The sequence below is a fragment of the Crotalus tigris genome, unplaced genomic scaffold, assembly GCF_016545835.1.
Source record: "Crotalus tigris isolate CLP2741 ecotype Arizona unplaced genomic scaffold, ASM1654583v1 scf7180000017735.2152567, whole genome shotgun sequence".
Classification (NCBI taxonomy): Eukaryota; Metazoa; Chordata; class Lepidosauria; order Squamata; family Viperidae; genus Crotalus; species Crotalus tigris.
Genome location: NW_024096601.1, coordinates 372860 through 390588, shown reverse-complemented (window position 1 = coordinate 390588; position 17729 = coordinate 372860). Strand labels below are relative to the sequence as shown.

Below are 17729 nucleotides of genomic sequence, written 5' to 3'. Positions count from 1 at the left end.
TAGGTCATAATTTTAGGTCAAACAACTTTTCGTTGAACTCTTTTTAAGCCTAATTGGATGCATGTGGACTGGAAATATCCGCTGTGAAAAGGCTTTGATTCATTGGCAAGTTATAAAACACTGGTAAAATAAGCCAAAGTTACTGGACCTCATAGTGCTGCGAATTCATTCTTTGCAGTACTGGAAGAACAAATTTATATGTTTCAGTTTTCCCTGATGATCTGAATGCTGTCCAACGCTTGGAAATGTTTTCATAGGGATTGCAGAAATAATTACGGGATGAAGGAATTATGTTTGCATTGATTTCTTCATATCATCTCATTTACTCCACCCGTCGGGAATTGCCGACTTCAGCATTATGATGATGGTGATGATGAATGGCGTAGCTTTCTAACTTAGAAGAGTTGGAATTTGTTAGTTATGTGGGTTTGATGGCCCCTTTTTCTCCTGTTCCAGGCTATCATCCAGTGATCTATGTGTGCCTGTGTCCTATAGATCAGGAATGGACTTCTTTTTCTCTCTGAAGGCTACCTTGTCCCCTTCCCTCCATCATACCTAACCTCATTCCAGCATTCTCAGTCTCACCATGATAGTTGGAAAGAAGAAACGACCAAATTTTATCACTTGGCCATTTTAATGCATTGCAGGTGAAGGAAGATTGAAGCCCCCCTCCTCAATTCTTTTCCTTGCTTGCCCCCTTCCTCCTTGCTACTCTTACAGTTATCACCTTCAATTTACCTTCATGTTTTTCTTTCTGCAAAGCATGGTGACCATATTGTCCTCTTGTATATAAGAAGGCCCAGTTGTCTGGCTTCTGCAGAGACACAACTGATAGTAGCTGCAACAAGTGCGAAGCGAAAATAGGCAGGACTCATATTGTAATGGATTTCCCCCCAAAAGCACTGAGTAAAACCATATGTTGCCCTATCCCCACTCTTCTGTACTAGATTGTCTCTTCTGGAGCTTCATTTAGTGTGGGTGAATGTATTTTAAGCTATATCGATTACACAACATCTGTAGTTTGTTTCTGAATGTGCCTGTATAATATATTTCTCCCTCTCCATGGTATGTTACTACTACGAATTCTCAAACTTTCTAACGGCGTTAATGTTAGTGTGTGCGTCTTTTCCATTTTTAACTTCTTATTTTCCTAAGGGACTTCATAAATACTGCTTCCTCCTACAAAGCTGCTGACATGTAGCAAAATTTTCTAATTCATTATTCATGTGATGTTCATTTTCTATGTTTAGGAATTAATGCATCTTCAATGGATAATTTTTTTTCTTCCCATGGCTGCAGTACGAAAAAAAAACAACCCAAAGCAGGCAAAGCAAACACTACATGCATAGTTATGTGGCACGTGATAGAATGCCAATCAACAAAGAAAATAGTGGGCATAAATATTTGCTATACTTACAGAGGAATTTAATTTTACCCTAACCCTAACCTCCCCGAAAAATGTATTTCCTCAGTTTGTTCTTTTAATAAAGGCACAAATTTATATCTCCTTCCCTCCATTAACAAACAAACAAGCTTCAAGTTGACAACTTAGGGCATAAAGGTATAGGTTGTTGCGAAGACAGATACCAACTTAATTTGTCATAGAACAAATCCCCAATTTTCTGGACTGGCATTCAGCAGATTTTGAATGAAGCAGATAATTTTTTTTTTTATTTCGGATGGATCAGATGTTTTTCTTGTTATCTTAGCAGTCTGGATCACTGATGCAGGTTATTTCATTTGCCTCCATTTGTTTTATTTTGAATAAATTACATGATTAGTGTTTTGATGTTATTTGCCTCATTTATATAATTAAATAGAAGACAAACTAAAATGAATGAAAACCTTAATTGAGTAATCAAATGAACAACATAAATTATGGCAGTGATGCAAATTCAGATTTAACAGACACTCAGTTTTAACAGACATTCTTTTCCCCAAAGTTCCATTAAATTTAGCTTTGACCGAAGTAAGGAAGAAATATATCTCAGTGATAATGCTACAGTACCATTCTCTGCATTAAAGTCTGCTTCAGTGAAAGCCTTTTCATATTGAACACATTGAGTTCTTCTGGCTTAGTACCAGTTTTGAAACTTTGAAAATACTTTCTCTATCCCATTTAGAGAAAATTCAGGCTTTAAAAGTCAAGTTGCAATTGCATGCATTAAGTTGTTTCAGCTTCCTAAGAGAAGAAATATTGTTCTAATGAAATAGTAAATAATAGTAAATAGTAAATAAGCTAGAAATACCCATATGTTCTTATCTTTAGCCCTCATGACTAGTAGGGCTGAAGGTTTCTGTGAGGTTTAATCAAACAGTCTAGAATGCCTTGAAGGCATTGGGTTATCTAAGTCAAATAAATGTTAATGAACCATTTCCCTCATCTTTCCCTAAGATTGCAATGGAGTTAAGCAGCTTTTAATTATGTCACTGAAGTGGGTGGGGAAAGGAAACTCGTCCAAGCAGAACAAGTCAAGGCCTGTGAAAATGCCAGCACTAACTACAGGAACAGTTTAGTTTTGTCTTTTAGGAGCCATTGGGAGGGTCCAAGATCCAAACGGGAGAAGGTGATTTAAACCACACGTGGCCACACATGGACACACGTGGACTTGGGTTTGGCTAGTCTAAAGAAAAAAAGAAATAGGGGAGACAGGATAGCAGTGTTCCAGTATCTGAGGGGTTGCCCCAAGGCAGAGGGGCTCAGGTTGTTCACCAGAGCACCAGAGGGAACGACGAGAAACAATGGTTGGAAACTGATCAAAGAGAGAAGCAACCTGGAACTAAGGAGAAACTTCCTAACAGGGAGGAAATTAACCAGTGGAACAGCCTGCCTCCAGAAATTGTGGGTGCTCCATCACTGGAGGTTTTTAAGAAGAGACTAGACAATCACCTGTCAGAGATGGTATAGGTCTGCTCGAGCAGAAGGCTGGACTAGATCTCCAAGGTCCCTTCCAGCTCTGTTCTGTTCTGTTCTGTTCTAACATTACACCAGTTGGCATCTCTTGAAACGTGTCTCTTCTATAATGAATGGCCGACAGGTGTGATGTGTGCCTCCAAGCAGGCAACAAGTAACCCTTTTCTTCCTGAATCCGAATCATTTCACAGACCTCTTACCTAGATTCCAACTCTGGCATTATGTTCTCCGGTATGGCATGGACATAATTTTAATATCATTAGGTGATATTAGCAGTGTAAGCATCCATAGTGGAGGCAAAGGGGCAAATAAATAAACTTGAGTCATGATGCAAAGTCCATCACTAATATATTTGTGTTCCATATCAAGGAGACACACAAAGACATTATGCTGTTGCTTAATATGCCGGGCATACATTTATTTATAGATTCTCCTAATTGCATTGACTTTGGGCAGTGTATGAAGATTAAAGCCATCGCCACAACGTATAACTCCTAATGCCCTGGTTAAAGCAGCAACCTACCAAAACAAAAACCATATACTGTATAGGTCTTCCATGCAATGTGAACGAGTCACTAGAACTATTTAATACAAACTACTATTTTTTTTTCCACAGAAAAGTAAAGACACAAAACAATCAGGGTTTGTATTGGGGTTTTTTTTTTTTGTATTCTTTCCATCACAAGTAGAACCACATACACGTATGCAGCTCTGTTGAAATCTGTTATTAGCATAGGAGTTCTAAACAACTGTCAAGTAATATAGTTACATTTTATAAATACAAAAAGAACATTTCATTTCTCTTTTCTTCTTTTGATCAGTAACAATAGTGCCTGCTTCGCTGGTTTGCTTCTGTCATATGTCCCCTTTCCTTCATTCTGAGACACACAGCTTGCCTGTCTCCCCCAGATGGTGAGCAAGGAGGGCCAAAATTATTAAATGTATAATTAAATCTCAGTTAAACTCCTAATTAGTGCACATTTTTATAAGGATTGCAGCTTTCTTTTTAGCACCAGATCCAAAAGTATAACCCTAGTTTAATTGGTGTTTTAGATTAGAATGTGCTTCCATTCCAGTAATGAAACTATAGTAGATTGTTGGCACCGGATTTGCTGCAGTTGGGCATTCTTTCAGGTTCTTCTGGGAATTTTTGAGTGTTTTGTAAATATCAAGAGAAGGGTTACTATGTTACATGAAAATGATTAACAAGAGTTATATTTCTTATTTTGCTACAAATAATTAACATACAACTTCCTGTATAATCAAAGTACCTGGGGATGTAGAAAATTAGATCCAGCAATATAACTTTAGCCATGATTTTTGTGGAAAGCAGAATTTTGGGATTCATGTATTAAAACAAAGGTGATTCTGCAAAGGAAAATTTTCTGCAGCCAAAGGGTCTGACTTACCTCTAAGCTGTGTCCATTGCTTAGTGCAGTGGTTCTTAACCTTTTTGAACGAATCGCCCCCTTGAGCCAACGAGGAAGTTGTCATCGCCCCCCTCCCCCAACATAACCTCTCAATCACCACATAGGAAATAAATTCTTCAATTTATGCAAACATTTTTTTTGTTTTCTTTAAAATTGTCATCAGGACATATCCATGCAAATAATTTATTTCCACTCTTTTTCCCATATCTCAACTGTGTGAAAAATTTTGGTGCCACCCGTCACTTTATTCCCAAACTTCGTGATACATGTATTTCATTATTATCTTATTTATTCAAGACACTTAAATGTACTGACCACTGAAAACAAAATTCAATTGCAAGAAAGTGAAATGCCCGAAAAGAAAAACAGTAACATTTAATGATTGAATTACAAGTGAAATTTAAGACACAAAAAGAAATATAAAAAGGGTAGAGGCTGCTGCGCAACGCGCATGAAGATAAGCGATGAGTATTCACATATGTACGGTGGTCTGTACTGAAGCTAGCTGGAGGAACATTTGAAAACACAATTCAATCCACTAATAGCGAGCGATCTGATGTTTTTGTACGACAGATATACAGCGATTCACTGTACGAAAAAGTCTCAAAAGTGTCCCCAAAACTTCTCGCTCCATCGCCCCCATATCGCCCCCTTTTCATTCCTTCGCCCCCGTGTCGCCCCTTTTCGTTCCATTGCCCCCCTGAAAAATGAAATCGCCCCATGGGGGGCGATATCGCCCAGGTTAAGAACCACTGGCTTAGTGCTAAGAAGGGAACTATAAACAAAACAGTTAAATAAAAATATGGTGCAGTTATATAAATATGTAAAGCAATCTGAATACCAAATTGATTTTATTTGTAATTTAATCACAAAATTAATGAAAAGGAGGGAAAATATAGAAAAAATAGCTGCTAAAATGATGCAGTATCATTTTCCCTATGATTTTTTTTACAGAATTTAAAAAGTTTATACATTTTGAAACAATCAAAGTGAATAGAGAAATTTTCCTGCAGTATTAGACCTTGGCACTTAGCTGCTGATTAGAAGTGGTACAGGACAGATGCAAGGTGTTATATACTATACATAATTAGCATAAAATTTATTGCCATGAGAAATGATTCCTGTTATTATAGAAGACTTTAAGTAATATTTGGCCAATGAGAGAGACTATAAGATTAATTTCATTGCATTAGATCAAGATTAGTATTGCCTTATGGAGCAAATTAATTCTTACGTTCATTTCTCTAACAAAGGCCATATTGATCCAGAATAATTAAAATCCAGGAGGAATTTAATAATAATGGATGGGGGGTTAGTGTTGGCAATGAGTAATTGGGAAATACATATAGTAATTACCTTTGTTGTGATAGGCATATATAGTGTATGTGGCACATTTGAAATATTCTACCTAACTCTTGTCTCTTATATTTTGAAAGAAATTTCATAGTTAAGTCATGGAATATGCTGTGATAACATCTACTGATTAACACTAATCTGAATTATTTTAATCCCCTTTTAAAAGAGATAAAGGATGAATCTATCAAAGTTATTAATCGGCATAGTGACATAATCAATACAGTGACTGATATCAACATTTATTTGGTATCAGTTACTGGGAAACAACAGCAGAAAGGACAATTAATGAAATTTTGTTTGCTGTACTTTAACTGATTGGCTGCAGCACATCCTTTGCTTTCTTTAACAACTTCAATTGTTCCAGCAGAGTTCTGTTTTAACGTTGTTTTTTCCCTTTTGATTGTAATCTAGAAATTGAGATAGATTTCCTTATTCCATGTAGATCATAACAGAGATTAAAATCATCACGCTTATTATTTGTATTCTACTAAGCAAATTCCTGCAGCCGAGTCCCTGTTCTTAGGACTCTTTCAATGCTGTGCCTGTCTGTCAAAAGACGGGATTGATGTCAGTGACCTTCAGTAAACATTGCAAGAGTTACATACTGAAAGTTGACTGATGCAGATGCAAGAGGTGTTGACAATATGTAAACGGTTTGAATAAGCTGTGCTTCTTTGTAGCAAGACTAGGCAAGCAACGATACATGCAAAACAATGGGAACAGAAAGATACCTTGAAATGAATTTGTTGCATGTTGCTTGTTCTATATAGCTCAGTGAAAAGGGAACAGATCTACATATCTAAATGCGCATACAGAGTATTCTTTGCAGTCAGTTGTCCATGCATGCAGAAATACTGTTCCTGGTTCCAAATGTGTTGCACAAAACTACCAACTAATTTCATTTTGTTTAGTCAATTATCTGGAGATTTGAAATCTACTGTGGGAAAAACGGACTCCCAAGGCAGGCAATTCTAACACAGAAGTAATTATTCTGAAATTATCTTTAAAAAGCTGGTTTCATTTATTATCATCTTTTTAAATTGCCAAATGCAGATTGGGAAGAAAAAGGTGTCCTTAGTCTTTAAAGCAAAGAGAGGAAATTGCAAGGGAAAGGGATTGTTGCTGGGAGAACTTTATTATCTAGTAAGATACATGGTAAGCCAGTGAATGAGGACTTCTCTTATCTCTCTGTAGGCTCATATAGGTATAATCAGGCCTGCAGATAGGAAGTGTCAAGATTATTCAGGGCTTTAAAAATGTAAATAGGCCTTTAAAGATCAAAATCGACACCTTGGATTGTACTTGGAAAGAGCCAGCCAACCAGTGCAAGGAATAAGTGCAATATATTCAGCCACTACTTGTACAATTCCCGTCTTTTCATATCATTTAAAAAAAGGGGGGGGAGGGGAGAATGCATTGAGGAGATAAATTCATTTTTATTTTTATTTTTTGAGTATATAGGGCTGTGCAAAACTTCAAGTTTGGTGATTCTGTTCAAAGCCGATTTCAGTCACATTGTTGAATCAACTCAACTTTCCGGACCAAATCAGAAAGTTGATTTGAATGTTTAAAAGGGGATCAAGTTGATTCTAAATCAGTTGGACATTTGAGAGTTCGGTGAATCAGTTTCCTATATATATTTTGGCTGTGGAGTTGGAATCCAGTGCTAGTGCTGATGAAAGCTGTTGCTGAAATCCAGATCGTGATTTACGGAAATAATTTTGGAGCGTGGACTGCCTTTACCACCAGAGTCACAAGGAGCTACATTTAGAGCAGCCAGCTGCTTCCCCCAACCTCTTCTCCCTTATAGGGGAAGGTGGATGATTCAGTAGTAGAGAAACTAGCCGGGGGTCTGGCTCTTATGGAACACGTTTTGTTTCCACTCTTAATAAGCTTTTAAACAAAGCTATTAGAGTATTGTCTCCGTTTCTGACACTTTATTTTATGCATTTTGTCTCCGATTGGCAATTAAGGCCTACATTTGCCAGGATGTATATCCTTAAAATGCAAAGCATTTTTCCAGTTTATATATGGAGAATTAGCAGACCCAAGCAGAGCTGTCAATTGCTGCAGACAATATAAATTTCTCCAAACTGTGCATCCTTATTGCTTTCGTTATTAGGTTGCATGCTTGTAGTTCTGACTGCAGTGGCAGGGAGTACCTACTCAAGATAGGATGCTCTTCGCAGGCAAGAGAGGAGGAGTAGCTTAATAATGTAACATTAGTATCCCTAAAGTTTTGTTAGTAATTGAGAAGGAACTCTGCTGGAACCCCAAGATCGGCTGGCTAGGCAAGGGATCAGTAATGACCTCGAAGAACCAAGAGTTGACTTCCTCAATATATAAGACATATCAACATTTTAATACCTTCTAAAGTTACTGTTCAGCTTGAGCTGTATTTATGGGTTGGATATGTTGACTACATTATTTTTTTCTCTTCTGTATCTTGTAGCCAATACACACTTAGGGAAGAGGAAATTTAATGTGTAAATATAAAAATCTTTAGAAGGTAGGCTTCAGAATTGTAATAAAAATATCTGATCTAACCTCTGAAATTGTATAAATATACTAGAAGTGAGCATCTGACACTTTGCCCATAAAGGAGCAGTCCTACAGCAGTGCAAAATTTTAATTTTGAGCACCATTGGGCATTTATTTTGTTGGTTTGAATGCCATCTAGTGGCTATGACGTTGCTGTAATGCACAAGGAGAACAAAGAGGATAAGTAAATATTTATGAATTGTTCCTTTGTCCTGCTTATTGTTCTGTTTGTTACAGTGTTTTAATTCTCCTGCCTAGTTTAATGCTGTACTTGCAAGAGCTTATGATTTGGGGAAAATGTATGTGGCGATGGAATCTCTTTTTGTACGTTAAGGCTTTCCCCCACTCTTAAGATCTTCCCCAAGATGCAAAATAATTTCTAAAAGTTTTCATGAAATTGTTCATATGGAATATGAAATATTAAATTCTAAATCCTGTAGTTATTGTAAGATACGTTTATAAGAAAACCACATTAGGACCTGCATTAAGTTCATTGATACATAAAAGGCCTAATTTAATTTTTGTTGTTAAATGCCAGAATTACTATATAAAAATATTGGAGAAACAAAGCACATTCTCTTTTGGATCAGTAATATTACAAGGGAGGGAAGATACTTATTAACACAGCAGCATAATCTTGCATAATTTAATTCAAGGTTTTGTGCAGAATGGATCTTCATTTTTATTCTTTCAATTCCATTGAAATGTTGGAAACAAATGATATAAAGGTTCTCCAGATCCTGTTGATTCATAGGATAATTATCTGCAGAGTGAACAGAATAGGGGAAGCTGGCAAGCAACACACTGAGCTTAGTAATGGGCTGGATCTGTGAAAATTATGGAGAAAAACTTTCCATAAAAAATTCCAGTGAACCCCAGTGATAGAACTTAGGTGCTCAAAATGTTGCTGATTGTTCCATTCCAAGGCCACCTTTCTTCTGGTCATGTGATGAATAATAAAGCACATGCTACTAGCCCTGTGGTTTCCACTGTATATCAGAGATTCAACAGATTACTGTACTCGGTCAGACAGAAAAGAATATAGATGAAAAGGTTGGAAAGAATCCCAGAAGCCACGATCTGCATTTTTTTTCTCTCCTTTTTTTATTTACAGTTGTATTGATAGAGAGAGATCAAGGTTTTTATTAATATCTGAGCATGGCCTATTACAAGTTGTGCATGCTAATTTGGGGGCCATAGGTTTTCTAGTGGCACACATACTGTTGCTTGCTCTGTCTCCTTTTTAAAAAGAGAATATAAGGGCAATGTATATTCACCTGAAGCCAAGGCTTCTGTGAGACACTTGTTCCATCCTCCAAAAAGGAGAATAACTAGAGGCTTTCTTTCTTTTGAAATGTCTAGAAGCTGCTACTGCTTTTTCCTGTTCTTCTCTAGTATTTACCTGCCAGATTGCAAAAGTCATTCTTTGGACTATTGATGGTGGTTTCTTCTGCTAATCTAGCCTTCTTCGTGTAAGACAGGGGTAGTCAACCTTGGCTCTTTTATGACTCATGGACTTCAATTCCCAGAATTTCTGAGCCAGCTTACCCCTGGTGTAAGAGGACTGGAGGCTAAATCATATAAGAAACGGTTGCTGGAATTGGGTATGTCTAGTTTAATGAAGAGAAGGACGAGGGGGGGACAGGATAGCAGTCTTCCAGTATCTCAGGGGCTGCCCCAAAGAAGAGGGAGTCAAGCTATTCTCCAAAGTGCAAACTAATCAAGAAGAGAAGCAACCTAGAACTGAGGAGAAACTTCCTGACAGTGAGAACAATTATCCAGTGGAACAACCTGCCTCCAGAAGCGGTGAATGCTGCAACACTGGAAGTTTTTAAGAAGAGACTGGACAGCCATTTGTCTGAAATGGTATAGGGTTTCCTGCCTGAGCAGGGTGTTCGACTAGGTCCAAGGTCCCTTCCAACATGATGATGATGATGATGATGATGAAGCTTGAGGATTTTTTAGTATGATACACAGGGAAGGTAGATTTTGGAGCAGTGAAAGTCTTTTTTTATATCTGTAATAATTTAAGATTTCTGCATAATATATTTGGAATGCCCTAAATAACACTCTTTCTCTCTCTCTCTTTCTCTTATAGAACCCACGGTGAGAACCTTTACTCCGTTTTATTTCCTAGTAGAACCAGTGGACACTCTGTCAGTTAGAGCTTCTTCTGTTATACTGAACTGTTCAGCATATTGTGAATCACCTCCAAAAATTGAATGGAGAAAGGATGGGACTTTCTTGAACTTGGTATCCGACGACCGCCGGCAGTTATTACCAGATGGATCTTTGTTAATCAACAGCGTTGTCCATTCCAAGCACAATAAACCTGATGAAGGTCATTACCAGTGTGTGGCAACGGTGGAGAATCTTGGCACCATTGTAAGCAGGACAGCTAAGCTTACAGTTGCAGGTGAAAACCTTGTTCGAATATCTATTGCCTACATTTTCCAAATCTGAGGTTAATATTTCTGCAGAAATAAATATATATTGCGTACTACAGGAGAAACAGGCTGAGAAGGTAGTCGTCCAAAAAAGCAATGTCTGTTTTAAAAAGAGGCAGTCCTCAGAGACCACTTCTTGTTTTGAAGCATTAGGGCAGTATATTTCTCAACCGTGGCATCTTTAGGATGTGTGAACCTCAACTCCCAGAATTCCCCAGCCAGCATGGAAAATGGCTGACTAGGACATTCTGGGAGTTGAAGTCGCTATAACTTTTAAGTTGTCATGGTTGTGAAACACTGCTTTAGAGGGTTAACTTTAGGACAGGTTTTACAACTACTACATAGCCAAAATCGTGGGCTCAATTGTAGTCATAAGTCAAGGTCTATGTCTGGTTTATATTATATATCATTTTGATTTATTCATATTGAGGTTAGTTACAGGTACACATTAAATAGCTAAATAACCTAGTATAATTCCTGACTCTGCCATTTCCTCCCCCACTCTATGGAGGTCATTTCCTAATTTTTTTAAAAAAAATATTAAAGTGAAATAGAGAACAATGAAAGGTTGGGTGAACATTGCCTCAGACTTTTCCACATGAAGCAGCTATGGTGTTTTCCTTCCTCAGGGGTTTTTCCTGCCTGATATCATTACAGAATGCCTTATGTTTGAGTGTATTGCACAGCCATTTCCCAACCACCACTAGTAAAATAATACTTTGTTACTGACAAGATGGAAGTACGGTCTCAGGCCCTTCTGATAGCCAAGATTCTCATTTAATTTGGGAGACGATCTGTCTCATGAGATCATTGTTACTGTCCTCTGATTTTTTGAAGCTGTCAGGAAATCAAAAGCCTACTTTCCTTTAGTAGAGAGTGAAAATAGTGAACCTTCATTTTATTACTTTCCTCATTACTTTGTGAACTTTGACATCTTCCAGTCAAACAAACATTTCTCAGTCAAATAATTTGGGAGTTTTTAGAAGCTGCTAATTTACTAGCTTCAGATTAAACAGTCAGAATATGTTTTAATTGAATATATTGCTGTTCAGCAAATTTGTGCAGCCCAAATTTATTTTATGGTACATTAAATATCTCGAAAGAATTATTAGCCACGAACTGTTTTAAGGCATTTAAAAAGCTTTTTCTATCTAGGTGAATGGTTACTTTGATCACCATTTGCAATTATAGTTTCCTCTTTCATTTCTCATTGTTTAGAAAAGGGTATAGCATTAGTATGGCTGGCTGCAGATTTGACATTTTTACCCACCTATCAAATCTTTCCCAGGGGCCTGGGATAGGCAGATGTTGTTCGTGGTGTTAAAGGTATCATCACAGGATATATAAGCTGTTGCAAATAAAACTGCTTTTTGCAGTTGACTGATGATGATCTTGTCAATGCTGATGGTGTTCAAATGGTGCTCCAGATGTTTCAGGATTGCATCCAAGGTGCCTATGACTACTGATGCTATCTTTGCTTTCTTTTGCCACAGTCATTCTGCCTCTGTTTGCAGGTCTTTGTATTTTTTGATTTCCTCCAGTTCTTTCTTTTCTATTCTGCTGCCTCTGGGTATTGCAACATCTACTGTCAGATTTCTTTGTCTTTTTTTTAATCAATAATTGTTTATTTGGGAGCATTATGTGGCAGCTACTTGTCGAATTCTAAAGCTCTTCCAACTTCTTCATTTTCTATGATTGTCTCTTTTGTGGTCCCACCAGTTCTTGCTTGTGGGACAAATGGTATTCCTTGCAGATCTCCCAATGTACCCTTGTTGCTACTTTGTTATGCTGATGCTTGTAAGCAGCCTGTGTGATCTTTTTGCAGCGATTAGCTAGGTGGCCCACACTTTCCTTCTTTGAAGCAGCCGGCATTTGTCATCTGTTGCTCTTTTATCAATGTTGACTTTATGTCCATTTGTTCTTATGCAGCCAGAATTAAGCCCCTCTGTCTCTTTCCTTAACTTTCTTACTCTTAATCATTGGGAGATATTGTTATTTATTTATTTATAGTTTTTTCATATTTAGGCTATAAAGATTTTTTTTCAGCATGATTGATCCTAGACCATTCATCTAAATGTTTGCATTTTTATAATACTAGAAGTAAAAGTGTGGTATATTATAATAAGCTTTCCAAGGGATACTACTATAATAACTTGGATGGCAGCTATGCAAATTCAATATTTTATGCTGTTGCCGTTTATGGACTCAACAGCAGAATAAATACTTGTGTTGTACTTACTTGTGTTAGTGACTTTTTTTTTTTTTTTCCCTTTGAGTCAATGTTGATTCCTGGCTACTTCCTGTTCTACTCTCTGAAGTTTTCTTGGTAGGATTTTGGAGAAATGTTTGCCATTGCTTGCTTCCTAGGGCTAAGAGAGAGAGACTGGCCCAAGATTATTCTTTTATATTTTATCACAGCTTTTCTTCTTATGTTTTTCTTTTTAGTTCATGAATTTTTTAGCTGTACTTAACTATTCATCTGACATGCTACTTTCTCCCTTCTGATTTTAATCTGTGGTTCCAATTAGGCTCTAATTTAATTAAATATATAATATGGAGCAGCTGTATGATATCAGTTTCTACTGTCTCATTATTGGTTATGGCATTCAAAAGTAATTTCTCAGAGGTAAACTAGAATCTTTAATAACACAAGAACTTGCATTCCTAATGTTCACAAGACACCTGGACAATGAATTTATGAATCTTTTCTTTGCATAAAAATACTAGCTTAAAATGCTGTTTTAATTTCTCAGGGCAAAAGAAAAGATACAGGAATGTACTTGCATTGTTTGCTTACTTGTTTTGGCTTTTTTTTTCATTTTTCATTTTTTTTTTTTTTTTGTCCTTAGGGCTTCCAAGATTCATTACCCAGCCAGAGTCTGCCTCTGTCCATAGAGGAAACCCCATAGTTCTTAACTGTGAAGTTAATGCTGATCTAGCACCATTTGTCAGGTGGGAGTTGGACCATCAGCCCCTCTTTCTGGATGATCGTGTACTCAGATTGCCAAGTGGAACTTTAATTGTCAGCAATGCTACAGATGAGGACGCCGGAACATACTGTTGTGTTATTGAAATTGGTGGATCTCCCAAATACAGTGACGAAGCAGAGATTAAAGTTCTTCCAGGTACAGGCACGTGTGCTGAGGTTTTTTCCTCTCCTAGTTCTTCCTCGTGCATCACGAGTAATGGGTGTCAGAAATTCTAAAAACTTGGCATTCAAACTTGCTCATTTGAAATAGATGCTTCTCTGGGACCTCTAAAAGTCCTTATAAAAGTTTATTCTAAAGCAAGGGTGTCCAATCTTGGCAACCTTAAGACCTGTGGGCTTCATGCTAGCTGGGGAATAAAACTGCCAAGGTTGGACACCTCTGTTCTAAAGGTTTCAATTTTCTTGCCAGGAGGTTTCGTGAATATTAACAAAACTTATGATACACCTGTTTGTGCAAGACAGATGTAGTTTTAGACACTATGGCAAGATAAGGCCAGTATTTATGCCAGTTTCAAGTTCATTTGTCTAATTCTAATTTGCTGTGAAATGTTTAATTGGAAGCAAATAAATTGAGCCGAGGTGGCGCAGCAGTTAGAGTGCAGTCCTGCAGGCCACTTTAGCTGACTGTGTTCAGCAGGTCAGCGGTTCAAATCTCACCGGCTCAAGGTTGACTCAGCCTTCCATCCTTCCGGGGTAGGTCAAATGAGGACCCAGATGGTTGGGGGCAATGTAAATATATACATACATTGCTTACTGGTGTACACCGCTTAGAGAGTGCTTGCACTTCAAGCGGTATCTAAGTCTCATAAATAAATAAATAAATGAGCAAGTGAAAAACTAGTTAGAACATTACATTGCCATCACTTTTCATTTAATGTAACCTGCTATTTTCCTGGTGATATTATTTGCAGAATCTGACATTTCTTCAGACCTGCTCTTCCTGAAACAGCCCCTTTCCCTCACCAAGGTGACTGGGCAGAGCGCAGTTTTACCGTGTGTTGCTGCAGGCATTCCTGTTCCTCTGATCCGATGGACAAGAAACGCAGAAGAGCTTGTTACCGAAAAGTGAGTTTTTAATTCTGATGTTCCCCGTGGAAGTCAGAGAAATCGTTGCTGTTGGGAGAACTGGAGAGCAGACAGAGCCAGCAACTACTATCCCGTATCATGGAGACTGCTAAAAAGAGGGACCTGACAACCCCAAAAATGTTGATGAAGGAGGATCAAATTTGGGTCTTAAGAGTTAAGAAAGCATTGAAGTGGCCGCAGTAGGGCTGCCCGCCTTATTTCAAAAATGCCTGATCCTAGATTAGGAAAGGGCACAGCTCTGTTAGGGAGCAACTGTCAGGTTCTGGATGAATGGCCATGCTGATCAGGCAACATAATTTCATTGTTACTGTGTGTCTGGGTACTCACAGTAAAAAAAATGACAGTAAAGGTTATTTTATCTTGATATGTATTTCATATTCCGTCATGATCCATGCAACCAAATGCCTTGTTGTGCTATAAGTCTATCTAGCTTTCCAATCTCTAAGCCATACAGTATTTGATGACACAACTATATATACTTTGGAAATATCCCCCCCCCCTTTTTTTTCCCCTTGGTATTCAGGCTGTTATATGTTATCATAGCTCAGTGCTTTTTAGTTTTGTTCATTGGAGCTTTTCTTTTAATTATTGTTTTTGTGCCAGTTATTAACTCTTTAAACATTCCTAAGCCTTGGATAGTTGCTATGGCAATGTTGACTTATATCACCTGTAATAATTAGTGCAGATTTTCAGCCAGAATATTTTCAGTTGAAAATGGTTTGAGAGAAAGGACATTAAAAATAGATATCCGGGCTTCCGAAGAATGTTGTAAATGTTTGTATTGTTTAAAAAATCCAAATCCTTCACACTTCAAAAAACAAAAAAAATCACTCCAGCAATGTGTCTTGTTTTATACAGTTCTCACAAATTTCTGTTCCTGTCTGGGGGAACTCTGAAGATAAATGTTATCAGCGAAGATGATTCAGGAACATATACTTGCATCGCGGATAATGGGAATGAAACTATTGAAGCTCCAGCTGATCTCACTGTGCAGGGTAATATATGTGGATATATATACTTTTTTTTTAAAAAAAAATCCGTGCTAATATAGCTGAGGCAGTTGAACTCTAAAAAAAAAAAACATTGTTTTGTTTAGGAGCAAAATAAATGTAGTTATGATTACTGATCCCAGGTATCTGGAGAGCAGTATGATTGAAGCAAGAGTATTATCATAGCTTAGCAATGGAATAATAAATATTTTGCAAATTAAATTTATAACATTTCTATACACAGTTGGGAAAGAGCTCAGCCTAAACCCCTGGAAAGATTCCATCTTGAAAACAGTGCTAGGTAGACAGATAAACAGATGGTCTGCAGTGGATAAAGATGCTCCATTTATTACTTTGCAAATACGCAGCTGACATTGCTATCTTGTGGCTGAAGATAGCAAGAACTTTTTAATCCCAAGAGTGTGCTATATTCTTCAGTAGAGACACACACTTTTTTATATAGTAAGGTAGATCATCTGGATAAATGTACACAAAGACTGTGTAATACATACATTGGTGGATAATATTATCCATCTGCATATGTACTAAACATCAGTCCTGTCTTCTGATGTCTGCAAGGACTTTCTGTGGAAACACTTTTAGAAATAGTTTGCCATTGCTTCCTTCTTAGGGATAAGAGGGAATTGCTTGCCAAAGTCACCCAGCTGGCATTGCACCTAAACCAGGACTACAACTCCCAGTCTCCTAGTGTCTAGCCTGCTCCTGACACCAAACTCGCTCTCAAACAACTTTCGACCTCAGTAAATTTCCAACTTTCAATTGTAGGGTTCTGTACTAAAAGGTACATTAAGGAAGAGGAAATTGATCTGATCTCACTTACCAGATTTCCACCCCCCCACCCCCGTATAAATGATCAGAAGGCAGTTTTCTCTTTTATCACTGTAATTCAGGAAGTAACATGGAGACAGACAGAGGAAGACAAGGTTATAAGTTCACTTTTCAGCTGGGAATGTCAGCCACTGTATTTAGCTCTGCAGGAGATTCCTGAAAATGGTATGACGCAAATTCCATTGGTTTTTGAGTTTCCTGGCCTGTCAATATCAAACGTTATTATTAAAAAATTCTATCAAGTGGAGTTTCTTTTTCTCCTTGTTAAGTGAAGATTTAAAATGAACATTTGAAAAACGTAAATGAACTGATAGGTCCTTCAGATTATTCCTGCAGCCAGGATATATAAGCTGATTTAAAGAATATCTCAGTGCTAAAAAATAGGATTGATTCCATGTAATGTGTGTGAACTTAGAACATTCCTATTGCTCTCATTCATTGAATGAAATAAAGCAAAAGCCTTTATAATCATCTTTAAGTGGTTTCTCTGCCTTTTTGTTTGACACCTGGGAAATCTTAAGAGTGTCTAGTACACGGGTGTCAAACTTGCCACGTCATATGACATGTTGCGGACGTATCGCGACTTTTTTCACATTGCTGGAGCTGGGGTGGGCAATGCAACTGGCTCTGGTTAGAATTATTTTCAAAAGCATCCTTGCTATGTTACAAATTGTTCTAGGCTTTAAATGAGAGTTACAAGATGGAAATATTGACAGATACATACCCAAAGTAATATTGTTCATCAACAGTCTTCTTCATTGTTTTAATTCTTTACAGACATCATTTAGAAATAATGAGAATTGCTTTGTTTTTAATTTTATGAAGAGGTATTATGAAACTTAAAACCAAGATAGTGATTCATTTTTTGTGAAAAATGGTTTCTTCAATAAGAGCTTCCCATCAAATCCTGTGAGACCAAAATATATCCCTGAGTAGTTGATATGGATATACATAAAGTATCTATGGTAGTGTTGTTGATACTCAAGAGAATTGTATTTGATAGCTTTTAGATTTCAACTAGGATGTCTTAAAAACTGATTTATAATATATTAACAAAGCTTTATGCCAGCTGTTGCTTTATGATCGCTTGCCACTTTTAAAAGATTATATCCTGGCAATAGTGTATTT

General features: G+C 37.3%; 1 protein-coding gene across 14 annotated transcripts in view; it reads left to right on the top strand.

Moving 5' to 3' along the window:
• Positions 1-17729, top strand: part of NEO1 (neogenin 1) — a 62417-nt gene that overhangs the window by 14769 nt on the left and 29919 nt on the right. For all 14 annotated transcript variants that reach the window (XM_039339456.1, XM_039339455.1, XM_039339454.1 and 11 more), the window contains exons 2-5: positions 10340-10657; positions 13538-13813; positions 14589-14742; positions 15622-15758. In XM_039339456.1, the coding sequence (XP_039195390.1) occupies positions 10340-10657; positions 13538-13813; positions 14589-14742; positions 15622-15758 (885 nt within the window). The remainder of the gene's footprint in view (positions 1-10339; positions 10658-13537; positions 13814-14588; positions 14743-15621; positions 15759-17729) is intronic.